Genomic DNA, 27,547 nt, shown 5'->3' on the forward strand with positions numbered 1-27,547 from the left:
TTGTATTAGTGCCTTGACTGCTGAGATCCCAGGAAACTATTAAACAAGATAATCACCACCTCACAGCTACCTGCTACCTGCTTACTGCTAACTGTCTAATACCATTCATATTTTTCTTCTGTGGGTATAGAATAATTATTTAAAAACTGAATATCTAAATAAGGTCAAATTGTTAACTTTTATGTAAATGAAGCTCCTTTCCAAATATACCTACTGGTAACCTAGAATTAATGCTTTATGGCTTGGAGAGCTTGAGTTAAGGTGGTGTGAGAATAACTCAATGATAAAGAAGATCCAGAATACAGACTCTTTGTCAGTGTCCATTAAAACACGTGGGAGTTGAGGAGAGAAAAGAAAAAAAATCACAATCAGTTCAAATTTGTAACAACATTACTGTGTATTTGTATCAAATCTGTAATATCATTACTGTATATTTGTACTGTATTTGTCCAGAATTTACTGAGTTTGTAGTTTTAAAACATTTTCAATTTTTGAGGAATGCTTGGGTGATAAGTTTGTAAGTAACTAGGAGAATCCAAAAATAAATAAATAAATAAACAAAGGAAACCATTTAAGAGAGGCAAACTGTATATATCTTTCTTCATCCCTCATAACTATCCCAGTAGAGTAAGTGCTATGACTCTATAATAGATATCAATGCCTTCAGAAGTGAAAATTCACCTGGAGCTTCATGTTAATTTGAGCTGAGTAAAAAAGAACACTGAGTTACTGAGTGGGGAATCTTTGACTGCAGATAACATTTAATTTAAATTTTTAACTGGAGACATGGCTATGCAGTTTTCTGGACTCTCAGTTCTTTTCCAGTTTTGGAGGACACTGCTGCAAAAACTCCATACTCTGTGCCACCTCCAAAGCCACATTTCCTCTGTTGCACTTTTACATGACTTGTTAGGACATACCTAGAAAAAAAGAGGAAATGGGCTTGATAGTGGGTCCAAGAAACCCCTACTGATTTTTACCCAAACTAAGGACTTAGAAAAGCGAAATAAACATAGAAAAGTGAACAAAATAAAAGAGGAACTTAAAGTCCCTCTCAGAACCAACAGGGAGAAAGCAATTAAACTGAATTACCAATAGTCTTTGTGAAGCTACTTAACAAAAGTGGCCAGACTTGGGTCAGGGAGGAGAACAATAACATGTCATAGAGTTCTCAGATCAGGTTGGTTAAGGTACTGGTGCAAGTACCCACATGATGTTTTTAAGAAGGCAAATAGTGCTCCCTCCTCCCAACTTCTGTTACAGTTTCAGTGTTTAGGAGCTGAAAAATGACATCATCCAAAAAAAAACCCCCATCATTCATGCCTATAAGCTCAATTATCAACAGAGGTAGTAAACAAAGGAACTCCGAAGAATAAATTTTAAAATGGATCAAAGTGTGACTGTACATTCAAAACCCTAGAGCCACATAAGCATCCCCCAGATGAAGTTTTAATTTTAAAAAGCTTAAAAACACAATGACAACGAGGCACTAATGTGCCTTGGGCACAGTTCCCAATCAGAGCTATCTTAAAGCTATGTCCTCTCTTAAAGAAAGAGAAAAAAAAAAAGAACCAAGTTCAATTTACAGTGGAAGGACCAGAATGAAAATAACCAAATTGGAGCTGCCCAGCTGCCAAGATCATTCTTGGTTTTCAGGTCACACCATTGGAAATGCTTAAAGAGTTTTTCCTCACAACTGTTTTTTTTTTTTTTTAACAGTAATATTCTGAACAGAAGAAGTCCACATTTCCATGGGCAGGAGAGCCACTTCTGTGTCATTTTTGCTTCCTCGGTGTGGGTCCTCCACCCCTGAAAGTGCAAAGAGAGCAAGCCGACACTTGCAGAGCACACAGCCCCAGACTATTTCAATCCCTGTGAGAGCAGAACAGATGATTCGATGCATTTGTGCTTCATGATCCAGCATACTTGAGCGGTCCTCAGTTGGCAAACTGCTCATAAAAAGCAAATTTGATCCTCTCTATGTGATGGCAAAGCTTGATGGCAGGGCCCAACTTTAAGTCCATGCACTCTTGAACAGTGGGAAGGGTAAGAAGCAATAGGGCCTGCCCATCGATTTCCTGTTAGGGTATAAAGTGCAAATTATCTATGATATGGATGTGAAAGGCAGCTCCATCATGACAGTCTCTGTCCACACAGACTCTCTCACAACTAAAATGCTTGTACTTTCTCTTCATTACTTTTCCCAAGTAAGTGTCATACTTCTCCACCCTGAGAAACCTTCACAGCTAGTGAATTCACAAACATGAGAATCGTTCTATAGTACATCTGCTCATCAGAAATTCAATAAGCTGGGGAAAACCTGAAACTAGCAACTAATTGTGCCAAGGGAAACATTTCTTTTTTTATTTTATTTATTTATTTTTGAAAGAGAAAAGAAAGACACAGAGAATGGGTGTGCAATGGTTTCCAGCCGCTGCAAATGAACTCCAGATGCATGCACCACTTTGTGTGTCTGGCTGAATGTGGATACTGGGGAATTGAACTTGGGTTGTTAGTCTTTCAGGCAAGCAGCCTTAAGTGCTAAACCATCTCTCCAACCCAGGAAGCATTTCTTTAGAGGGCTCTTTCTAATCTAAAAGTATCTGAAAATAATAATTATAAACTTCATGCTCTCCTACTTCATAGCATTCATAAAAACCTCCTAAGAAGTTTAGGTTTTTGTTTTGTTTTTAAGATATGGACTAGCCTCAGATTATGTAGTCCAGGTTGATCCCACCTGTGCTTCCTGAGTGCTAGGGTTACAGGCACAACCACCATTCCTATACAATCACACCCAGCAAAATGTTCAACTTCAAACCTCTCTAGTTATCAAAACAGAACTTATTTTCATGTTTACTTAAGGCCACTGACTTTGTGTGGTGCTAGGAATCAAACCCAAGGCCTCATGTCTGGTATTCTGAGCTCCATGCCCTGCCTTAAAACCAGTTATCACTCCACAGCTTGGAATATTACAGATACTAATTTAAACAAAATAAAACATTATTTTTTAAAAAAATGAGGACAATTATGCAAGGCATGAGCTATTTCAAACTATTTAAATATTTGAAGGATGGGATCAAATTTTGAAGGAAAGCAAGAAGTCAATGATAATCTATTTTGAACTATGGAACAAGTCAGATAAATAACGTTTTAGTATCTAAAATTCTGGGCTGGAAAGATGACTCAGCAGTTAAAAGGCACTTGCTTAAAAGGCAAAGCCTAATGGCCCAGTTTGGGTTTCCATGTACAGTGGTGCATGCATCTGGAGTTCTTTTTTTTGTTTGTTTGTTTTAATTTTTATTAGCATTTTCCATGATTATAAAAAAAAAATCCCATGGTAATTCCCTCCCTCCCCCCCCCCCCACACACTTTCCCCTTGCATCTGGAGTTCTTTTGCAGTGGCAGGAGGCCCTGATACACCCATACTCACTCCCTCTTAAATAAATTAATAAAATATTGAAATATAATTCTCTCCTGAAAAGGGAACTAAAAATAATGCTGATCTTTTGGCTCAAAACATTTTCCATAAAGCTTGTAAATAAAAGATCAACTGTTACATAAATATGTCTCTTCTGCAGAGATGTTATTACAGATATGTATCTGTGATTACCTGGTCTAGGAATATCCTGGCTAATGGAGCACAGTCCGTGGATCTGATGAACCGCACAACGTCCGCCACACTCCATTTCAGTGGGTTGCTGTCCAGGTGAAGCTGTTCATCAACTTCAATCCTTATTTCCTTCATTCCCCACAACAAAATCAAACCAAACATGAGGGTTATCGTCTTCCTTAATATAATAAAAGTCTCCCTATAGAAATTCATAATCCTTCAGAACAGGATGTAAGTTGGATGCAATGACACATGCTTTTAATCCCAGCACTCAGGAGGACCACCATAAATTCAAGGCTAGCCTGGGACTACATAGTGAATTCAAGGCCAGCCTAGGGTAGAAGGAGATACCACCTCAAAAAAGCAAAAACAAAACAAACAACACAAAAAAACAAAGGACAGGATGTAAAATGATCTCATGACTGATTTCCAGTGAAGAGGGTAAAGACCCATATTTATTAGATAACCAAGAACTTTACAATATAATATGTATTATGTTTACTGTCTCATAACACAAGCTATCAATGAGGAAAACTTCCTTTATTTTCAGCATACCTTTTTTTTTTTTTTTTTTTTTGGTTTTTCGAGGTAGGGTTTCACTCTAGTCCAGGCTGACCTGGAACTCACTATGGAATCTCAGGGAGGCCTCGAACTCACAGGGATCCACCTACCTCTGCCTCCTGAGTGCTGGGATTAAAGGCGTGTGCCACCACGCCCGGCCTCAGCATACTTTTTTTTTGATGCAGGGTCTCACTCTAGTTCAGGCTGACCTGGCACTCACTCTAGTCCCAGGCTGGCCTTCAACTCCCAGCAATCCTTCTTACCTCTGCCTCCTGAGTGCTGGAATTAAATAATTTACTAAATTTGACAGAGAAAAGTGGTTTTTAAATTTTCCATTTGTTCTTGTTCTGTTTTGCTGAGTCTCAGACAGGGTACAAATGCAAATCTATTTATAATGAAATCAAGAAGCAAGGCCAAACTATTAGAAGAAATCGTTTATGGATCCTGCTCATAGGACATATCTAATCTAATAATCATAATCTAATATTATGCCCTTTAAATACTTAGGCTTATACTAACATATTAATGCTACTCATTGTTCAAGATATTCTTATTTGCCAGGTGTGGTGGTACACGAACACTTGGGAGGCAGAGGTAGGAGAATCGCGGAGAGTTTGAGGCCACCCTGAGACTACATAGTGAATTCCAGGTCAGCCTGGGCTAGCATGAGAGCCTGCCTGGGGGAAAAAAAATACCTTATTTGAGAGAGAGAGCACACCAGAGCCCAGTGTCACTGCAAACTCCACATATGTGTACCACTTTGTGCCTCTAGCTTCATATGGGTACTGGGTAATTAAACCCAAGCCATAGGCTTTGCAAGGAAGAGTATTAACTACTGAGCCAGTTCTCCAACCCTATTCTCACTTTTAGTTAGAGAAGCTTCTCTTTTTTTTTTAAACATTTTTTTTTAATTTATTTACTTATTTATTTATTTGAGAGCGACAGACACAGGGAGAAAGACAGATAGAGGGCGAGAGCGAGAATGGGCACGCCAGGGCTTCCAGCCTCTGCAAACGAACTCCAGACACGTGCGCCCCCTTGTGCATCTGGCTAACGTGGGACCTGGGGAACCGAGCCTTGAACCGGGGTCCTTAGGCTTCACAGGCCAGCGCTTAACCGCTAAGCCATCTCTCCAGCCCGAGAAGCTTCTCTTTTCAGACAGCAGTGGCCACTGCTATCTTATGAAAGTACTGAGAAGTGACAGTGGAGTGTTCTGCACAAAGTGAGACATCTCTGTCACACCCTCCAAGGCTCAGGGACCACTGCAGAAGAGGTGGCAGAAAGAATGTAAGAGCCAAAGGAAGGGGAGGAGTGCTTTGCAATACTATTTTCCAGATAAAAAAAAGGTCATAGAATTCATGACCTCAGAGTGGCTGACACTATCTACATAAGACCTGCGTAACAAAAGGGAAAAAATGATGACATTAAAATAGAACAGGGACTAGATAGAACAAAAAAGGGATTCAGTGGAGAGGGATAGGGAAAGGGGACAAAGGAGAGAGAGTAGGAGGAGGAAATTATAATCATGGCATATTTATGGAGGTTATCAATAAAAGTTTTTTTAAGCAATCCAGCTTTAGAACAATAAATTGTGGTCTTTAGTGCTGTGTACATATATGTACATATTAAATACGCTAAACAAGGTAGCTTTACCAGAATTTTATACAAAACTATATATTATGAAAAGTATTTAAAAGGCAGGTTTCTCTAAACTAAATAACATGCTATTAAATAAATAAGCAATGAAGCTGGGCATGGTGGCGCATGCCTTTAATCCCAGCACTTGGGAGGCAGAGGTAGGCAGACTGCCGTGAGTTCGAGGCCACCCTATGACTACATAGTGAATTTCAGGTCAACCTGAGCTGGAGTGAGACCCTACCTCAAAAATAAATAAATAAGCAATGAAACTTAAAATAAAAAAAATTAAACAAGCAGCTTCTCTGACACTGTCTCCTCATAAATGGTCTCCAAATAGCCCTTGAAATATATGTAAATCACTGCCTTACAAGATCACCTTACAAGAGATCCTAGAAATCCTCACAAGCCTGTATTAAAAGGAGTGGGGGCTGAGCATAGTGATGCACACCTTTAATGCCAGCACTGGGGAGACAGAGGTAGGATTGCTATGAATTTGAGGGCAGCGTGGGACTATAGAGTGAGTGAGTTCTAGGTTAGCCTGTGCTGGAGTGAGACCCTACTTCGGAAAAAAAAAAAACAACCCAACCAAACAAAAAAGGAGTGGAATACTAGTGTCATTAACAAATAGATTCTAGAGGGCAATCATAGATGGGGGGGAGGGGCGGCGAAGACAAGAGACAAATTACTTTTAAAATGGTACCTTTGGTGAAGGAGATTTATTTTCATCATCAGAAAATGATAAAGTATGAAGCTCGCTTTTTCTCCTTTGCCTGTCTAGGGGCAATGAGGTGGACATCTCACTTTGGGTGGGAGAAGAGGAACATGACTTCTTTTCTGACATTTCCGACTCTTCCTGTAACTCATCCTGCTGCTCAGATGTACTGCCCTCACTCAGGGAATCATCATCTCCGTCATCTGCATCATCCTCATCTTCACCTCCACTTCCCTATGAGAAAAAGAGAAGTCTCATTGAAATTCAGGACAGACCAGTCACTGAACAAAAAGCTATCTTTTATTAGGCAGAGATCTATTTATTTTTTACTTGGCATACAAAAAACTTATCATTCATTCTGGCATTTTCATGATCCTCTTGCTTCTGCCTCTTAAGCAATTCCCTACTAGCATGTACCACCACAATCAGCTTCCTGGCATTTTCAAATACAATCCATTTTAGTTGATTTTCATATCCCTCCTCTACCCAAACTCCTCCACCTCCCAATTCCCTTCCTGCATATCATCCCCATTCTGTTTATAAGTCATGTGCTTTTTTGCCCTTCTTTCATCCCTCTCCCTGCTCGTCTCTTTATTTTTTTATTTGTTTGTTTGTTTTTCAAGGTAGGGTCTCACTCTGGTCCAGGATGACCTGGAATTAACTATGTAGTCTCAAGGTGGCCTTGAACTCACAACGATCCTCCTACCTCTGCCTCCCAAGTACTGGGATTAAAGATGTGCATCACCACACCCAGCTCTGCTCATTTCTTTAGGCGTGCTCAGATCTGCAGGTATTCTATGTGCACATGGTAAGGCAATGGTCACATGGCTTGTAGACATGGACAAGTGCATGACAGCATGACAGTTCTCTTACCTGAGGTGAGCCCACTGGGGTATTATCAACAGATGCAGAAGAGCGTTTCTTTTTATGAACAAAAATATTTTTTCGTCTTTTTCTCCTCTTACTGGCTTTTTTCAGGGCACAAGCTAAGTTACTATGCCCACCAGGTGGCCTCCCAATTCTTTTATTTTTCTTCTTTCCATAATAGTGTGCTAAATGTGGGTGACCAAAAAAAAAGGAGCTTCATTATTGTTATGTTCCTGAAATGAAAATATTCTACTAGAACAGCAGAAAGCAGATATGTTATGTTTATAGTTTAAATTCTGCACAGTGGAATAATCAGACAAGTAAATAATCTGATTTGTACTAACATGCAAAAGTCTAAATAATCCTCACCTAATTTTTTTGGTTTATTTTTATTTATTTATTTGAGAGTGACAGGCAGAGAGAGAGGAAAGTGGGCGCACCAGGGCTTCTAGCCACTGCAAACGAACTCCAGACGTGTGCGCCTCCTTGTGCATCTGGGTAACGTGGGTCCTGGGGAATCGAGCCTTGAACCAGGGTCCTTAGGCTTCACAGGCAAGCACTTAACTGCTAAGCCATCTCTCCAGCCCAATCCTCACCTTATTAAGATACAGAACATTTCCCATTAACCCATGAAGTTGTCAGGGTCCCCACTCATTCCATAGCAGAATAACCAATTCTCCTCCTATACACCCTTTTCCAGGTTCTGATAATTTCTATTTCATGCTTAACTTTAGCATCCACATACAATCATATGCAGCAATTGTCTTTATGTGCCTAACTTATTTCATTTATCACAATGTCCTTCTGTTCCATCCACGTTACTCGATGTAGTTGTGATTTCCATGTCCTGGAAGACTAACTATATAATGCACTTTATATGTGCTATGGCACATCTGCATCTTCTTATCATTAAATATTTATGTGAGACTTATTGGCTGTTTTTAAATTTTTTATTGAAATTTAAAAAGTACATTTTTGTGGTGCTAAGGATTAAACTCTCAATAAACATTAATGTCCTACCACTGAGTAATAGCACAAACCTTTTTTTTATTTTAAGGTTATGCTATCCTGCCCTCTCCAGGGCATGCACAAACCTTTTACTTTTTTATGTATGTGAAAAGGATGCGCATGGATGCATGCATGTGCACATATATAGGCCAGAGAACAAGCTTCCAGTGTTGTTTCTCAGGAATGCCACCCACCTTGTCCTGAGTTAAGCTTTCTCATTGGATCAGCAACTAGACTAGACTGGTTGTACAGTGAGTCTTAGGGAATCCTCCTATCTTTGCTTCCCTAGCTCTGGTATTATAAGTTGCCTGCTAGGATTCTAACCATGAGTAACTTTTCTGCATGGGCGCTGAGGAGACAACTCAGGCCCTCATACTTGTACAACAAGCACTTTACCAACAGAGATGTCTCCCCGAGGAACCTTTGAAATAATGTGGGGGGAGGGAGGAGTTCAAGGTAGGATCTCTCTTTAGCCCAAGCCCACCTGGAATTCACTATGTATTCACAGAGTGGCCTCAAACTCCATCTTCCTACACTTGCCACCTGAGTGCTGAGATTACAGGCATATGCCACCACACCTGGCTTAAAATAACCTTTTTAAAAAATGTTTCATTTTTATTTATCAGAGAGAGAACAAGAGAGGGAGAGAGAATTGAGTAAGTGAGTGAGGCAGGGAGAATGAGAATGGGCATGCCAGGGCCTCTAGCCATTGCAAACGAACTTCAGACATATGTACCACCATGTGCCTCTGGCTTACATGGGTTCTTGGATCCTTAGACTTTGCTGGCAAGCACCTTAACTGCTAAGCTATCTCTCCAGCCCCTAAAATAATCTTTAAAAAAAAAAAAAAAAAAAAAAGCTAGTTTACTTATTTATTTGAGAGAGAGGGGGAAAAAAAAGGCACACAAGGGTCTCCAGCCACTGCAAACTCCAGATGTATGTGCCTCCTTGTGCATCTGTCTTACATAGGGGTCATGGAGGATCGAACCTGGTTCCTCAGGCTTTGCTGGCAAGCGCCTTAACCACTAAGCAATCTCTCTAGCCCTAAAATAATCTTTTAATTTAAAAGTTGTATTGAGATAAATTCATATAATACAAGATTTACCAGTTTAAAGTGTTCTATTAGTGGCTTCAGTATAGTTACTATGTTGTACAATCATTGCCACCAACTCTAAACATTTTGTTTCTACTTGATATAGTTTTATGTTAAATGACATGAAACTCATATAACACAAAATTAGCCATCTTAAAGTGTACAATTAAATGAAAATTGGTAAATTCAAAATGTCAGGCAGCAACCAGTAGCCCTGTATGGTCTCATTCCTTTTTATTACTGGGTTGGGGGAATCCTTATATATTTAAGTTCTTCTCTGTAATTTAATATATTAAGAATAGTTTATCCAAGTTTGTAGCTGGTCTTTTCTTTCTCCCTCTCTTAAAATTGAATTATTCAAAAACCAGGCCTTTTCAAAATTTTGGTGACGTTTTCTTTCTTTCTTTTTTTTTTTTTAAATTTCAAGGTCTCACTCTAGTCCAGGCTGGTCTTGAACTCACAGCAATCCTTCTACTTCTGCCTCCAAAGTGCTGAGATTAAAGGTGTGCACCACCATGCCCAGCTCTCATTTATCTTAAATTGATTTTTGTGTACAGTGAGATAGGAGCCAAAACATTTATTTTTCTTTTCTTTTATTTACTTATTTATTCAGTTTTTCAAGGTAGGGTCTCACTCTTGCCCAAGAATTCACTATGTAATCTCAGGGTGGCCTTGAACTCATGGTGATCCACCTACCTTTACCTCCCAAGTGCTGGGATTAAAGGTGTGCGCCACCACACCTAGCTTATTTTTGAATTTTACTTGAGAGAGACAGAGAATGAATGAGTGAATGGGCATGCCAGGGCCTCCAGCTGCTGCAAACAAACTCCAGACACATGCGCCACCTTGTGCATCTGGCTTACATGGGTCCTAGGGAATCAAACCTGGGTCTTTTGCCTTATCTGTTAAGCCATCTCTTCCAGCCCTATGTTTGTTTTTCTATTTGAATATCCACTTATTCCAGTACTATTTGTGAAAACGAGTTTCTTTCCTCATTGTTTGTCATCCTTGTTAAAAATATCCTTTGAGCGTGGTGGTGCACACCTTTAATCCCAGCACTCGGGAGGCAGAGGTAGGAGGATCACCACTGAGTTCAAGGCCACCCTGAGACTACATAGTAAATTCCAGGTACGCCTGGACTAGAGTGAAACCCTACCTCAAAAAAACAAAAAAAAGAAAAAGAAAAAAGAAAAAAAATCATTTGATCATGTAAATCTGACTCTATGTCTTGATCCTCTATTTTGCTCATTGCTTAACACATTATAACATCTTTGAATGACTATTAGCTTTCTTTATGTTTTGTAAAGGCAATAAGAATAATTCCTTCAGCTTTATTCTTCTTTCAGGAATACCTGGGAGGAAGAATGCAAAGGAGGAAGATGTAATATAAAATCTAAATTTTTTTTTTAATTTTTTATTTATTTGAGAGCGACAGACACAAAGACAGATAGAGGGAGAGAGAGAGAATGGGCGTGCCAGGGCTTCCAGCCTCTGCAAACGAACTCCAGACACGTGCGCCCCCTTGTGCATCTGGCTAACGTGGGACCTGGGGAACCGAGCCTCGAACCGGGGTCCTTAGGCTTCACAGGCAAGCGCTTAACCACTAAGCCATCTCTCCAGCCCTAAAATTTTTTAATATTTTATTTTTATTTATTTGAGAGAAAGAAAGAGTCAGAGAGGGAGAGAGAATAGGTGCACCAGGGCCTCCAGCTGCTGCAAATGAACTCCAGATGTATGCACCCCTTGTGCATCTGGCTTATGTGTGTCCTGGGGAATCAAATCTGGGTCCTTTGGCTTTGTAGGCAAGTGCTTTAACTGCTAAGCCATCCCTCCAGCCTTTTTTTTTTTTTTTAATTTTGCAGTTTTTCGAGGTAGGGTCTCACTCTAGCTCAGGCTGATCTGGAATTCACTATGTAGTCTCAGGGTGGACTCGAACTCTCAGTGATCCTCCTACCTCTGCCTTCCGAGTGCTGGAATTAAAGGTATGTGCCACCATGCTGGCCTCAAATTTACTAATTGGCTTTAATTTCTGATCCTCCTGCCTTTACCTTCTCAGCACTGGAGATTCCAGGCATGCACCACCAGTATATATGAGGACTGAACCCAAAGCTGTGTGCATGGGTAGGCAAGTACTTAACCCTGACAAAATTTTTGGTAAAAATAAATTGATCTTTTTGCTTCTTCCATTTTTTTTTTCTTCTGGTTAAGTTGGTGGCTTAGGAACCATACCAAAGCAGCCTAGGGGAGAAAAAGCCAAAGAATACCCAGCCAAATACACACTTTTACTAAAAAGCAAGGTGTATAAGAAATTAAAATGGAAGCAGAGAAGTAGGAGAGATCCAGAGCATCCAGACCCCACACAGGCAGGCCTAAGAGGCTCCGGGAGCAGCAGTTCTGGCTCCAGCATTGGCAGCTTCGGCTGTGGCAGCAGCAGTGGCTGCTCCGGCTCCAGCTCCAGCTCCAGCTCCAGCTCCAGCGGCAGCAGCACCTCCGGCAGCGACAGCATCAGATCCAGCAGCGGCGGACTCAGCAATGGCGACTCCAGCAGCAGCAGCTTCAACAGCAGTGGTGCCAGATCTGTGGGGCCACAACTGCCAGGCTCAGCTTGCCCCACAGGAAAAGCCAGTGCCCAGCTCCAGAAAACAACAGAGGTCCAGCGGACCAGCCAGCTTACTTGAACCCACAGGGCACCAAGAGGGACACATAACTGAGACCAAAATCATCCAAAAAGGTAACTAGGATTGCACCAGGGAAGGGTCTCACTTGGTTACAAGCTGACTTGGAACCATCAGCAGACCAGAAATTTTAACCTCTTTGTTGATAAAAGATCTGGTTGTTATAATACCTACTCTTGCATAAATGTGTACACTGTTTAGTTATATTTGAGAATCTATCTGTATTTTGTTCCACTCAGCCTACTTGAATACTCCCATAGCAGGCAAACTCAACCCCTAGGAACACCTTTGTAGATACTCTGAGAGTCTTAAGAGCCACACCTAACACCTTAAACTCCTACCCTGAAGATAAATAACATCAGATCAATTGATACAGCTAAGAATACCCAGCTAGCTAGAAAATCCAAGCATTAACTTAATCCAACATGCAAAAGTATATACATTATAACATAAGAAACACTAAAAATCAAGACAATATAAATCCACCCAAAAGTATTAATGCATCAGAAATGACCTCCAGTGAGAACGAGCCTGAGAAAGATTTCAAAAGAATGATTCTAAAGTGGGGGGGGGGGGGTATTACCATGGGATTTTTTTTATAATCATGGAAAATGTTAGTAAAAATTAAATAAAATATAAAATTTTAAAAATTAAGAAAAGAATGATTGTAAATATGTTCAAAGATGTCAAAGAACAAATCAAAGGAATCAAAGAGGAAATCAAAGGAATCAAAGAAGATGTAGGACACCAATTTAATGAAATAAAGAAGTCAACACACGACATAAATAAGGAAATAGAAATAATAAAGAAAAACCAGTCAGAATTACTAGCAATGAAGAACACAGTTAATGAAATTTAAAACTCTGTAGAAAATCTCACCAGTAAAATGGATGAAGGAGAGGACAGAATATCTAAGCTAGAAGACCAGGTGGCAGATCTAATACAGTCCAACAAAGAGAAAGACAAACTAATAGGAAAGAATTTCAAGACATTAAGGACACCATGAAAAGATCAAACATGAGAATTCAGGGCATAGTAGAAGGAGAATTATTTCACTCCAAAGGCATAGTAAGCATCTTCAAGAAAATCATAGAAGAAAACTTCCTCCATTTTTGTTTGTGTAGTATCCGGAATGTGTGTGTGTGTGTGTGTGTGTGTGTGTGTGTGTGTGTGAGAGAGAGAGAGAGAGAGAAAGAAAAGAGAGAAAGAGAGAGAGATGTATATACATGTTGCGTGTGTAGATGCATGAATATGTGAAGGTTGAAGGAGGACATCAGCATCCCTACTCCACTACTATCCATATGTCTCCTAAAGACAGTCTCTCACTGATTCTGGAGCTTGCCATCTCTAGTCTCTGTTCCTCTCACCCACAACTGGGGTTACACAAATAAGTAGCCATGCCCAGGTACTTATGTGGGTCCTGGGAAACTGAACTCAAGAGGTCTCACACCCATTTAGGCCCTCATGCTTGTGCAGGAACCACTCTTACCCACTGAGCCCTCTCTTTAGGACAGATTCTTCCACTAAAATAATTGTTTAATAAAATAAAACAAAACAAAAAAGAATATGTGATAGAGATCATATGGCCCACATAATAAAGTATCTATTATCTGGTCCTTTACAGAAAAACTTGGTGTAACCAAAAACAAAACAAGAGATAGGCTGGGTAGATGGCTCTGCAGTTAAGACTTGCCACTTAAGCATGAAGGCCAGGAAGGGCCTGAGATTTCCCAAGTGGAGTACCCAAAGCACACATAAAAAGCTGGGTGTGATCATACATGTCTGTAACCCCAGTCTGTAGGGGGTGGAGGCCAAAGAACCACTAATGCTAACTGACCAAAAAACAGCAGCTCCAGGTTGAAGGAGAGACCCTGCCTTAAGGAAGTATGTAGATGAACAACAGAAAAGAGCACCTGATGTTCTCCTCTAGCCTCTACATTCATGTGCATGCCATGTGTGCCCATATGCATATGTATACACACCACACCACATATATTCTACACACATACATACATGGTGCACTCACATGCAGGCAAAAAAATGAGGATGAAAAATAAAATTTGTTTAAAAACACCAAAATGAAGCCTAATTCTTTACATGCTAATAAAAATAAATTAAAAAAAGGGGGGGGGGCTGGAGAGATGGCTTAGCAGTTAAGGTGCTTGCCTGCAAAGTCCAGGTTCAATTCCCCAGTATCCATGTAAGCCATATGCATAAGGTGGCCCATGCATCTGGAGTTTGTTTGCAGTGGCTAGAGGCCCTGATGTGCCCATTCTCTATCCCCCCCCAAATAAATTAATAAATAAGGGGCTGAAGAGATGGCTCAGCAGTTAAAGGCACTTGCTTGCAAAGCCTGATGACCTAGGTTCGATTCCCCAGCATCCACATAAAGCTAGATGCATACAGTGTTGCATGTATCTGGAGTTCATTTGCAGTTGCAGAAGGTCCTGGCATGTCTATTTTTCCCTCTCTCTCTTTCTCTGTCCCTCTCAGATTGCAAATAAATAAAATAGTTTTAAAAGGAAATAGTTTAAAAGTGATAGAAAGAAAACATGCCTAGTGGAAAAGGAAATAATATGTGTACATTTACTTCTGGTTAGCTTCTACATCTTTATGGTGATTTATGGAATATACCATGCAAGTAAAAAAGACAAATGCACTTTTAAACCACCTAATTTCTTATTGCAATCTTGTATTGAATTTCTTCGTATTTTTGGATGACCCAATAATTCCATAATGTAATTGTAAGTCTTGAAACAATAACATAATAAATCTAAGTTCATTTAAAAAAATAGCCAGGCATGGTGACACACGCCTTTAATTCCAGCACTCGGGAGGCAGAGGCAGGAGGGTGGCCATGAGTTTGAGGCCACCCTGACACTCCATAATGAATTCCAGGTCAGCCTGTGCTAGACTGAAATCCTACCTTAAAAAACCAATAATAATAATAATAATAATAATAATAAAAAAATTCTAAAAAAACAGAAAGAGGATCGAAGAGATGGCTCAGTGGTTAAAGGCACTGCTTGCAAAGCCTGGAGGCCTGGATTCAAGTCCCTAGTCCCCACATAAAGCCAGATGCTCAAAGTGGCACATGCATCTGGAATTCATTTGCAGTGCCAGGAGGCCCTGGTGTACCCATTCATTCATTCTCTCTCTCCTTGCAAATAAATGAAAAATAAAAATAAAAACAAGCAAACAAAAATAAAGTTTATGTGTTTCTGCTATATATGAAACACATACACACACAGGATGTAAGGTATGGTCAGCTGTTATGGTTAATACATCTGAGAAACATGACTCACTGTATTTGGTCTTTGTAAGAACAGAACAATTCTCAGAACATGTATCCAGAACCATCCGTGGACCAAAGAGATTCGGACAACATTCCAGTTTGATGCAGGTTTGCCGGCAGAATTCAGTCACCCGATCTGCTGTTTTCACTATCTCAACAGTAGCACGATAGCTCTTTCCTTTATATCTGCCATTGGAGGACATCAGATGGCAAAGCTATTAAGTCAGTGACTATCCAGAGAAATATTAAACATTAATACATTTGAAAATTAGTTTTGCTTCTTAGAATATTCTATATCCTTCACAGTTTGAGGCTTCTGAAATTAGTAAGGAAGTCTTACAGTTTGTACTTAAACCTGGTAAGCTACAGTGAAAGAAAACTGAATTATTTAAATTAGGAAGATAGAGCCCCTCTTTCTGTTCCTAGGTGAAGGTTTTCCTCTTATCTCTTTGTTATTCCTTCTTTCCTTCCTTTCCTCCCTCCCTCCCTCCTTCCGTATTTTATTTTATTTTATTTTATTTTATTTTATTTTATTTTATTTTATTTTATTTTTCAGTGTCAGGATTAGACCCCTCAGAAGCCCAAGCCTGCTAGGGAAGCACTCTACCATTGAGCTGCATGTACTCCCAGCCTTGAAGATTTTCAAAGACTAATTTCACTAACAACTACAAAAGAAAAGTAAGTTTTCATTAATTCTTCCTTTATCCTGGACAGTGATACTTCCATATGTGAAAAAGATCAGGTCAGAAAGCAATGGTGAATGCTTATAAAGTGTCATAGCAGTTTAAAAATATAACTTCAGGGCCTGTGGAGTTAGCTCAGTAGTCAAAGGCACTTGGTTGCAATTCCTACTAGGCCAGTATCCATGTAAAGCCAGACACCCAAGGTGGAACATACAACTTGAGTTCATTTGCAGTAGTGCCAACCTGTTCTCTCCCCCACTCCAAGTAAGTAAAAAAAAAAAAAAAAAAAAAAAAAAAAAGGCAGGTGTGGTGAGCAATGCCTTTAAAATCGTAGCACTTGGGAGGCAGACCTGAGACTATAAAATAACTTCTAGGTCAGCCTGGGCTAGAGGGCGATCCTACCTCAAAAAAACAGAGAGAGAGAGAGAGAGAGAGAGAGAGAGAGAGAGAGAGAGGGGGAGGGAGGGAGGGAGGGAGGGAGGGAGGGAGGGAAACAAATAAATACATAAAATTTTAAAAGAATGCTAAAATCTGAGCACAGGGGAAAGTTCTAGCTGCTAATTTTTTTTAATGTAATTTTTATAAATAACTTCAATTTAATTTTTTTAAAAGCATTCATGTATTTTTTGTCTTTTAAAGTTCATATTACCTAAAATTTATTTTTTAACACATGATAGAAAGGAAATCAAAATAGGAAAATAACCCTGGCTTTCCCCAGATAGCTATAGCAGTGTGTTCTGTAAAATGTAAGCATTCTGTGACCTATGTAAGACAAACAAGAATCAAGGGCAAAGGAATCTACTCACTTGGCTTTTAGGACTTCCCCACATCCATGCCACACAGAATCTTTATCCAGCTGGAGCTCACGAAGGACACGACTGGGTTTATAGGCTGCATTGATAAGCAAAGTGAGGACCTGAGCTCCGTTTTAAAGAAATGTGGGTTGGGATGGAAGAAGAAAAGCAGACCATTAGAACCATGGCACACGTACTATCCCCTGAGGTTTTCACCATTTTGGAGATTAATTCCAAGCCATATTAATTAAGAAATGTTAACAAAATAATAATACCAAAAATATGGCAGTGACTCAAAGTTCCAAATAAAGAGTTAACCAGATCCTTTTAAACATTCAAAGGGACTGGAAAGATAACACAATAGGTAAAACACTTACTTGACTTGGAAGCAGCAAAACCTGAGTTCAATCCCCAGAACCCCTATAAAATGTGAGGAGTGGCACTTGTAATGCACTTGTAATCCCAGCACTGGGAAGTGAAGATGAGCAGATTCCTGGAGTTCAGTCACCAGCTAATCTAGCCTAATTGGTGTGCTCCAGAGCCAATAAGAGACCCTATCTCAAAAACAGGGGGATAGTGTGCCTGAAGAATGACAACCAAGGTTATCCTCTGGAATCTACAGGTATACATATGCATGCATACTCATATACACGTGTACCCCCACATGTACACATAGGCATATACAAAACAAACAAATAAGTAATGTTATGGTTAGGAGAAACAAAAAAAAAAAAAGAACCACAAATTTCAAAGTTCAAAGTATCCTAGCACATGCTTCCAAATGCTTTCCCAACATGGTACACACAAGATATTATATCTGTTTGAGATGCTGTGTAGACAGTTGAGCCTTCACTCTTATGTCTAGAGAAGTCTGTCCCACAAGTTTGACCTTCCCTGGACCCTGTGTGGCCACTCTGAAGGCCAACTGGTTCATTAAGCCCTCACATTGTCATGGGGTATAGCACACTGGGGCTAAGAGGTGCTTAAAGTCCAGAGACCCGTAACTTAATCATGGCCCCCTACGAATGCCAAAAAGCCTGAGACACTGTAGACTTATCTCACAGTGAACTGGAATTCACAACTTCCTTGCCTCCACTTCCTGAATGTCGGGATTACAGGTGTGTACCACACCTGGCTTCTCCCAACCCACTCTATACAGTACTCATATAGTTTCTTACACAACGCCTCTTCTCAAACAGAAATGAACCTACATGAGAATTCCTTAACTGAATGTTCCCTGGGGAGTAGAAATAACTATGTGCCCAATTCACTGTGTAGGACAATAGTTCCCCTACCTTATCTAAAATTGTTTTTGGAAGATCCAAGAAGTAATTCACTGACTTTACGATGTAGTCTTAGGCTGGCCTCAAACTACCTCTGTTTCCCAAGTGCTGGAATTAAAGGTGTGCGCCACCACGCCCGGCTATTCACTGACTTTAAATTGTACACTATTCTGAGTAGCTGGATGAAATCCTGCATGGAGATGTGAATCGCCCCTTTGGGCAGCCATGTGTGTACATTATCTACCTGTTAAGTCTCTTAGGAGCAGTGATCAGATATAACAAAACTCATCATTTATATCATCATATAAACACTGACCTACTCTCATATTATCATAAGTAAAAGAGTAAATACATCTCGGAAAGATTTTTAAATACCACATTCACACACTTTCAATCAGCATATTGTTGTAAGTTTCTATTTTATTAGTTATTGTTAAATCTCTTACTAAATCTAATTTATGATAACTTTTATGACAGGTATGATAGTTTGGACATAAGTCTGAATTTGTGACCCAAAAGTTATGTGTTAAAAGCTTGGTCCACAGTATGGTGGCTATGGGGCCACTAAGAGGCTTTCTAGAAAGTCCTTTAACCAACTGGGACCATGTCCTCAAAAGGGACTGTGGGTCTCTAGTCTCTCTCAGGCTTCTTAATTGGCAAAATGGTCTCTTCTTCACACATGTGGTTCTTGCTATGATGTGACACATCCAGGAGAACTCTTACCAGAAGCTAAACTAAGTTTAATTCCAGCTTTCTTCATAACTAGTTCTCCTTCAGGTATTTTATTTTATTTATTTATTTATTGGTTTTTGAGGTAGGGTCTTGCTCTAGCCCAGGCTGACATGGAATTCACTATGGAGCCTCAGGGTGGCCTCTAACTCATGACAATCTTCTACCTCTGCCTCCCAAGTGCTGGGATTAAAGGCATGCGCCACCACACCCAGCTGTAATGTATTTTATTATAACAACAAAAAGGAATAATACACTAGGTATAAGTGTATAGGAAAACAAATAGCATATGTAAGGTTTGGTACTATTTACATTTTCAGGCATTCAATGAGGACACAGAATTGTATCCTGCACTGGACACTATTTTACATGAAACCTATGGATGTCACATCTATGGCATAGGATCTCTGTGAATGACTCTTCAAAACTGCTGTGAAATTTCAAAGTTCTGCCCTAGACCAGAACCTTACCTCTCTAAGAACCAGAACACAGTTCCCAGGTCCTACACATTGAGGCAGTTCAGCAATTCTTCCCTTGTTAAGATATGGCCCTGAGAAGCAACGGTGGTTGAAGTATATCTTTGGACAGCAATATTTTCCATTAATTATCACTGGGAAATGAAGAAAAACAAATATTTCAGAACAACATTCTCTCTGTAGCCCACATTTCCAAAGCTGGGTTTGGTGGGTACTAAACCAAGCAAATACCCCATTATGAATTTTGGAATATATATATAGACACACACACACACACACATCTTTTTTCTCTTGGTATGTATGATATTGAGGATCACACCCAGGGCTAAAAAAGCACCAAACTACATGTCTCATCATGAAACCACATATTTTGAATCTTAACATATTTTCTGAGGATACTCCTAAAAATGCCCTACATTTACTTTATGCTAGCTTATAGAATTTGTCAGTGTCCTGGATTACATGCTGACTAACTACTAGATTAATGTGACACTATTTGAAAGCCCCTACTCCTACTGAGAAAAGAAGCAAAGGATCTACTTTTTGAATGCATGATTCTTGATAGACAGTGATTTCTTTTCTACTCTTTAAAAAATCAACTACTTAAGAAATATATTCTGTAACCTTTCTAGGCATAAATGTTGAACATTATCCAGAATTACATATAGTTTGTCTGCTAAACACCAAACAAAGCTGGTAGCTCTATGTTTGTGAGAGCTCTTCCATCTCTGAAATTTCCCAGAGGACTTTGTATGCTGTGACCACATCTCTAGGTTCTAACGGGGCCTTGAGAGTCCTTTCCCAACTATTTCCTCATTGAATCTTGGACTCTAATGTAATTTTTTTTTAATCCCCTTGCAGTCACTGACATTTCAGCTATTCAACATAAAAAAATTAAATCCCTTCATTTTAATGTGAAACAGAAAAAAGACACTTCTGGTAGATAGTTTCTTAATCCAAAATTAAAGAAAGCCAATTTGTATATACTGTCTACTGTTGATATAACTCTACAGTCCATAAAGCTCTAAGTCTTCCCACTCAGATACTGAGGCAAAAGGGAGATAAATTTCAGTTTAACCTGTCTCAAAAACAAAACACAGCAACACAGTCTTAAACTAGGCATGGAGGCACATGCCTATCATTTCAGTACTCACCTAGGATGCTGAGACAGGAAGAATACTAGTTTGAGGTCAGCCTGAGCTAAACAGTGACACCCTGTCTCAAATGAAAAGATAGGAAGAAGCCAGGCATGGTGGCACACACCTTTACTCCCAGCACTTGGGAGGCAGAGGTAGGAGGACGGTGAGTTCGAGGCCACCCTAAACTACATGGTCAATTACAAGTCAGCCTGAGCTAGACTGAAACCTACCATGAAAAACAAAAAATGATTCATTCTCAGCATAATATTCTGCCTGCTGACTTCTCAATCTTAACTCTGCCACCCAGATATCCCAGTTAAGATTAAGGCATTCATGGCCTTGTATTGGGCATGTTGGTAGTTTACAGCTCTCCAGTTACAAGATTTTCCAGAGAACCTGACCCAAACAAAAATGCCTTGGCTAAAGTCACATGGGTATGTTAATATCTTAATTCTACAGTTTTGGCAGGCATTAGGATGAGCAGCAATGCAACAAGAATGACTTAACACAGCTCTGATCCTCTATGTGTAAGATGATGCAATAAAAATGTAATGAGCAAAAGAAACAAAAGTTCAGTTTTTGAACTTAAACATTCAAGTTCTGCTTCTGGCCCTTCTATTCATAAGCTTTGTGAGCTCCACGCTCTGGTTTCTTTTCTAGGCATTTACTAAATACCTTTATGTCTAATATGTGCTAGAATATACACAGCCAAAATGCTAAGAAAAGCACAGCTAACACAGAGACAGTCAAGAGTAGAGACCCCAGACAAAACATAAATCTTCAGCAGGGGTCTTTGTCTCATTTATCAGGCAATGCCTCTGATAACTACAAATTGAGTACTTTATTTTTTAAACTGTAAGTTTTATATATAAACTGTGACTATTATAAAAAGGGCTTAAAAAGAATACACATCTCACATCTCAAGCACCTACTATGAGAGAGAAAGCACTGCCAGACAGCCATCGATGTCAAGGACAATCACATAAAACTTCAGAGTCCTTGACACACAAAGGCTATTACTAAAGGAATAGCTACAAGTTGGGAATTAATGGTGCACACTGGTCACCATAGCAATAGGGAGACAGAGTTAGGAGGATCAGGAAATTAAGATAATTCTCCATTTTATAGGATAGCCTGAATTTCATGAAACTCTGTCTCCCTGACCCCCACCCAAAAAGAGGAAGCAATTAAAGATGGGTCAAAATTCCCACCTAATATAGTTACATTTTCGACAGTTAAAGTAATGTCACATTAGGTAACTCCTATATGAAATTACATCCGATTATTCAAATATATGAACATTTTTTGAGACAGTGTCTTACTACATAGCACCTGGTTAGATTAGAATTCAATATGTAAACCAGGCTAGCCCTGAACTTCTGGCAATCCTCATGCCTTGGCTTCTTAAGTACTAAGATTACAGTAGTGTACTACCATATCTGTCAAATGTATTCTCTAAGTTATTTTTAGATGTAGTCCATTAAAAGCCAACTAAAGGGGCTGGAGAGATGGCTTAGCAGTTAAGGCACTTGCCAGCAAGGCCAAAGGACCCAGGTTTGATTTCCTAGTACCCACATAAATCCAGAAGCACAAGATGGCACATGTGACTGGAGTTCATTTGCAGTGGCTAGAGTCCCTGGCATGCTCATTCTCTCTCTCACTATCTGCCTCTTTCTCTCTCGGAAATAAGTAAATTTTCTTTTTAAGCCAACTAATGTCCTCTTCTATAAGATCACAGATGCTTGTACCTGAGTCTGTGGCATTCAGCTCCTGACTTCTCAGCCCTTCATGAACAGTCCTCGAGGACAGTACTCTGAGTCAAGAAAACAAAACAAAACAGTGAGGACATCTCTAGCATCAACACAGTGTGAGAATTAATTTCCTTCAAATCTAAAAATGTCCTTCCCTCATTATACACTTTGAAAAAGAAAGAAATAACTTTCAACACCAGACAAGGGACAAATAAGCCACAATACTCTGTAGACAGGGTTGTGACACAGCATGTTCAAATGGTTTTCTCCCATTCATGTGTATAAAAATTATAAAATTATAATTAATGTCATAAAATTATAAAACTGCTTTTAAAAATATTTTATTATTTAGAGAGAAGGAGAAAGAGAGGTAGACAGAGAGACAGAATGAGTGCACCAGGGCCTCTAGCCACTGCAAACGAACTCCAGATGCATGCACCATCTTGTGCATCTGGCTTACCTAGGTACTGGGGAATAAAATCTGGGTCTTTAGGCTTCACAGGCAAGCACCTTAACTACTCAGCAATCTCTCCAGCCCGTTATTATTATTATTATTTTTCTTTTGGACAAGGTCTTGCAATATAGCGATGGCTGGTCTAGTGCTCACTATGTAGCCCAGTCTGCACTCAAACTCATGGCAATCCTGCTTCTGCCTCCCAAGTGCTGGGATTACAGGCATGTGCCACTATGCCCAACTTCTTTTGGGATTCTTTTTGTTTCTTCAACAAAAAAAATTATTTAAATATTTAAGAGAAAGAGAGACAGATGCAACATGAGTGAGTATGGGTATGCCAGGGTCTCCAGCCACTCCAAACAAGCTCGACTCATGCACCACTTCATGCATCTGGTTTTACATGTGCTCTGGGGAACAGAACCCAGGTCATCAAGCTTTGTGCTTTTAATGTGCTATCTCTGGCCCCTTTTACTTTTTTTCTTAAATATATTTTACTTATTTATTCAGAGAGAGGAAGAAGCAGAGAGGGGGGGGGAGAGAGAACGGGCACAATGGGGCTTCCAATCACTGCGAATGAACTCCAGATGCATGCCCCTACAACCCCCCCCCCCGCCCTTGTGCATACGTGAGTCCTGGAAAATTGAACCAGGATCCTTTGTCTTTGCAGGTAAGTGCGTTAACTGCTATGCCATCTCTCAAGCCCCCCCTTTCACTTTTTTAATATGTATATATGTGTGTGCATGCATGTGAATAGAGTCCTTATCCTCTGTCATATTTCTACTTTTATTTTCCTCAGACAGAATCTCCAAATGAACCTAGAACTGCTGTTTTTCAGCTATAGAGGCTGACCAACAAGTACTGGCAATCCTCTTGTCTCTGTCTGCCCTCAGCACTGGGGTTACAGGGATATTCAGCCATGCCCAGCTTTTTACATGGGTGCTGGAACCCACTGAGCCACATTCCTAAACCCCAAACTTGTGTGATTCTTTTTTTCGATTTTTAAAAATATTTTTTGTTATATTTTATTTATTTATTTGAGAGCGACAGACAGAGAGAAAGAGGCAGATAGAAAGGATGGGTGCACCAGGGCCTCCAGCCACTGCAAATGAACCCCAGATGCGTGCGCCCCCTTGTGCATCTGTCTACGTCAGTCCTGGGGAATCAAGCCTCAAGCCCAGGTCCTTAGGCTTCACAGACAAGAGCTTAACCACTAAGTCATCTCTCCAGCCCTTTAAAAAAATTTTTTATTGTGTGCACCATGGTCTCTTGCCACTGTAAATGAACTCCAAATACATAAGCCAATTTGAATCCAGCTTTTCATGGGTGCTGGAGAAATGAACCCAAGCCAACAGGCTCTGCATGAGTCATCTCCCCAGCCCATTGTTGAGATATTTTTTGCTTGTGTGTGTGCACATGTGTGTGTAATGGGGTGGGTGTGGTGTATGCAGCAAATGTATGTACTCTTACGGAGTATCATGTGTTCACCTGCAATGGAGGGCACTTGCCTATGATGGCCAGAATAGAATACTGGGTGTCCACTCCATTGCTCTTCTGCCTGGTAATGTTTTTCAGCTGGAGTGTCTTGACTGTGAGATTCTCAGGTTTCTGGTCCTCTGAGGGACTGGGGTTGCAGGCATGTGTGGTCAAAACCAGTTGTTTATGTGGGATCTGGAGATTTGAACTGATGGTCTCAGAATCTCCTCAGGTCCCCATGCTTACAAAAGAAATGCACCTAACTGTTGAGCCATCTCTCAAGCTCCATTGAGGAATGGTTTAAAAAACAATAGTTTTATTGATTTGCAAGAGTCAGGTGTGGTGGCGCACACCTTTAAGCACAGCACTAGGGAAGCAGAGGTAAGATATCACTGCGAATTTGAGACCAGCCTAAGACTATAAAGTAAGTTCTGGTTCAGCCTGGGCTAGAGTAAAACCCTACCTCAAATAAAACCGAAAAAGGGCCTTGGAGAGATTGCTCAGTGGTTAAAGGCTCTTGCTTGCAAAGCCAGATGGCCCAGGCTCAATTCCCCAGTGCCCATGTAAAGCCAGATGCACAAAGCTGTACATACATTTGGAGTTAATGTGCAGTGAGGGGAGGCTCTGGCACACCCATTTATTTTCTCTCCCTCTCTTTTTATCTCTCTCTCAAATAAGTATATAAATGGTTTTTTAAAAGTCATATTCAGGACTGGTGAGATGGCTTAGTGGTTAAGACACTTGCTTGGGAAGACTAAGGACCCAGGTTAGATTCCACAACACGCAAGTACTTAAGCCATATGCAAAAAGTGGTGCGTGCATCTTCAGTGGCTGGAGGCCCTGGCACACTCATTCTCTATCTGCCTTTTTCTTCTCTCTCTCACTTTCCCTCAAATAGACAAACAAATAAATAACTTTATACACACACACACACACACACACACACACACACACACACACACACACAAACACACACATATTTGTTTAATTAATAACTTTTTAAAATCATCATTCAGCCAGGCATGGTGATGCATGCCTTTAATCCCAGCACTCAGGAGGAAGAGGTAGGCGAATCACCATGAGTTCGAGACCACCCGAGACGACATAATGAATTCCATAGTGATTATTCATTTGCAAGGAGAGGGAGGTAATATGAATATGAGCATGTGCCAGGTCTTGCCACTGTAAGCAAACTCCACAAACTGTGCATCTGGTTTTATGTGAATACTGGGTAATCAAACCCAGGCCATCAAGTTTTCAAGCAAGCACCTTTAACCATTGATCCATATCTCCAGCCCCAAGTTCTTTTTTCTAAAAAATACATATTTAAGGCTAGAGAGATGGCTTAGTGGTTAAGGTGCTTGTCTATGAAGCCTAAGGACTCAGGTACCCACCCACAAGGTGGCACATGGATCTGGAGTTTGCTTGCATTGGCTAGAGGCCCTGGTATGCCCATTTTCTCCCCCTACCCATTCTCAAATAAACAAATTAAATAAACTTTAACTTGCAAAAAATATTAAAAATATGCATACATATCTAAAGTGGGGTATGGTGGCACATGCCTTTACTCCCAGCACTTGGGAGACAGATGAAGGAGAATCACCATGAGTTCAAGGCCCTTTGAGACTACATAGTGAATTCCAGGTCAGCCTAGGCCAGAACGAGAAGTAGTCAATTACACTAGCCCAGGCTGACCTGGAATTCACTAGTTAATCTCAGGGTGGCCTTGAACTCCTACCTCTGACTCTCCAGTGCTAGGAGTAAAGGCATGCACCACTACACCCAGGTTTTTATTTTCTAAAAAACATTTTGTTTCTATTTATTCATTAGAGAGTGAGAAAGAGAGAGAGAGAAACTGTGCACTCTAGGGCCTCTAGCCACTGCAAACAAACTCCAGACACATGCACCACCTTGTCCTGGGGACTTGCACCTGGGTCCTCTGGCTCTGTAGACAAGCACCTTAACCACCAAGCCATCTCTCCAGCCCTTCACCCACCTTTAAAAATAATGTTTGTTTATTTCCAAGCAGAAACAGGAGAGAGAAAGAGAGAATAGGTGTAACAGGGCCTCCAGCCACTGCAAACAACTCCAGACATATGTGCCATTCTGTGCATCTGGCTTTATGTGGGTACTGGGAAACTGAACACCAGTCATAGGCCCTGCAGGAAAGTGCCCCAACTGCAAAACCATCTCTCTAGCTCCCAAATTCATTTTTTTAAATATTTTATTTTTATTTATTTGACAGACAGAATGGGCACACCAGGGCCTCCAGCCACTGCAAACACACTCTAGACACGTGTGCCCCCTTATGCATCTGGCTAACATGGGTCCTGGGGATCAAACCTGGGTCCTTTGGCTTTGCAGGCAAATGCCTTAACAGCTAAGCCATCCCTCCAGCCCCCAAATTCCTTTTTAAAAAACATTTTTAGAGGCTGGAGAGATGGCTTAGCAGTTAAGGCACTTGCATGTGAAGCCTAAGGACCCAGGTTTGATTCCCCAGGACCCATGTTAGCCAGATGCACAAAGGTGAGGCAAGTGCAAGGTAGCACATGGCCACTAGGGAGTGCAAGTGTCTAGAGTTCAATTTCAGTAGCTGAGGACCTAGCCAATTCTCTCTTCCTCTCTGTATCTCACTCTCTAAAATATTTTTTAAAAAAGATTTTAAAAGTTTTTTGACAATTAAAAATAAGTATTTTTATTTATTTACAAGCACACAGAGTAAGAGAGTGAATGGGCACACCAAGGCCTCTAGACACTGTAAACAAACTCCAGACACATGCACCACCTTATACATTTGGCTTATGTGGCTCCTGGGGAAATCAAACCTGGGTCCTTTGGTCTTACAAGCAAATACCTTAACTGCTAAGCCATCCCTCCAGCCCTTTTTTTCTTTTTCTTTTCTTTTTGTTTTTTTAATTTGAGAGAGATTGACACAGACAGACAAAGCATAGCATGCTAGGGCCTCTTGTCACTGCAAATGAGCACCTGACACATGTGCCACTGTACCCCTAGCATTATGTGGGTACTAGAGAACTGAACTGAGGCTGGCAAACTTTGCAAGTGTTTTTAACCCACTGTGCCATCTCCCCAGCCCCCAGATTCTTAAACTACAAATAAACTACATTGTTTTCAAGCCACACAGATGTTTCTTTGGGGGGAGGGTGGTAATATGTTTGTGCATGTTAGTATGTGTATAGGAACACATGTGTGTATGTAGGCCAGGGGTTGACAGCAGGTATCTTCCTCAATAGCTCTTTTACCTCATTTTGAGATAGGGTCTCTCACTGAACCTGGAGCTTGCCAATA

The 27,547-nt window shown here is 40.4% G+C and overlaps 1 protein-coding gene across 7 annotated transcripts in view; it reads right to left on the reverse strand.

The window, feature by feature from the left end:
* Positions 1-375: 375 nt before the first annotated feature.
* The window catches only part of Sfmbt1 (Scm like with four mbt domains 1), a 303,481-nt gene continuing 276,309 nt past the window's right edge, over positions 376-27,547 (reverse strand). For all 7 annotated transcript variants that reach the window (XM_045135994.1, XM_045135999.1, XM_004652749.3 and 4 more), the window contains 8 exons: positions 22,312-22,376; positions 19,419-19,558; positions 16,949-17,058; positions 15,470-15,645; positions 7,395-7,573; positions 6,510-6,755; positions 3,611-3,739; positions 376-2,078 (listed from right to left, as the gene is read on the reverse strand). In XM_045135994.1, the coding sequence (XP_044991929.1) occupies positions 1,938-2,078; positions 3,611-3,739; positions 6,510-6,755; positions 7,395-7,573; positions 15,470-15,645; positions 16,949-17,058; positions 19,419-19,558; positions 22,312-22,376 (1,186 nt within the window). In that variant the 3' untranslated portion in view covers positions 376-1,937. The remainder of the gene's footprint in view (positions 2,079-3,610; positions 3,740-6,509; positions 6,756-7,394; positions 7,574-15,469; positions 15,646-16,948; positions 17,059-19,418; positions 19,559-22,311; positions 22,377-27,547) is intronic.

This window comes from Jaculus jaculus, chromosome 16 (genome assembly GCF_020740685.1).
Source record: "Jaculus jaculus isolate mJacJac1 chromosome 16, mJacJac1.mat.Y.cur, whole genome shotgun sequence".
In the NCBI taxonomy this organism is placed as follows: Eukaryota; Metazoa; Chordata; class Mammalia; order Rodentia; family Dipodidae; genus Jaculus; species Jaculus jaculus.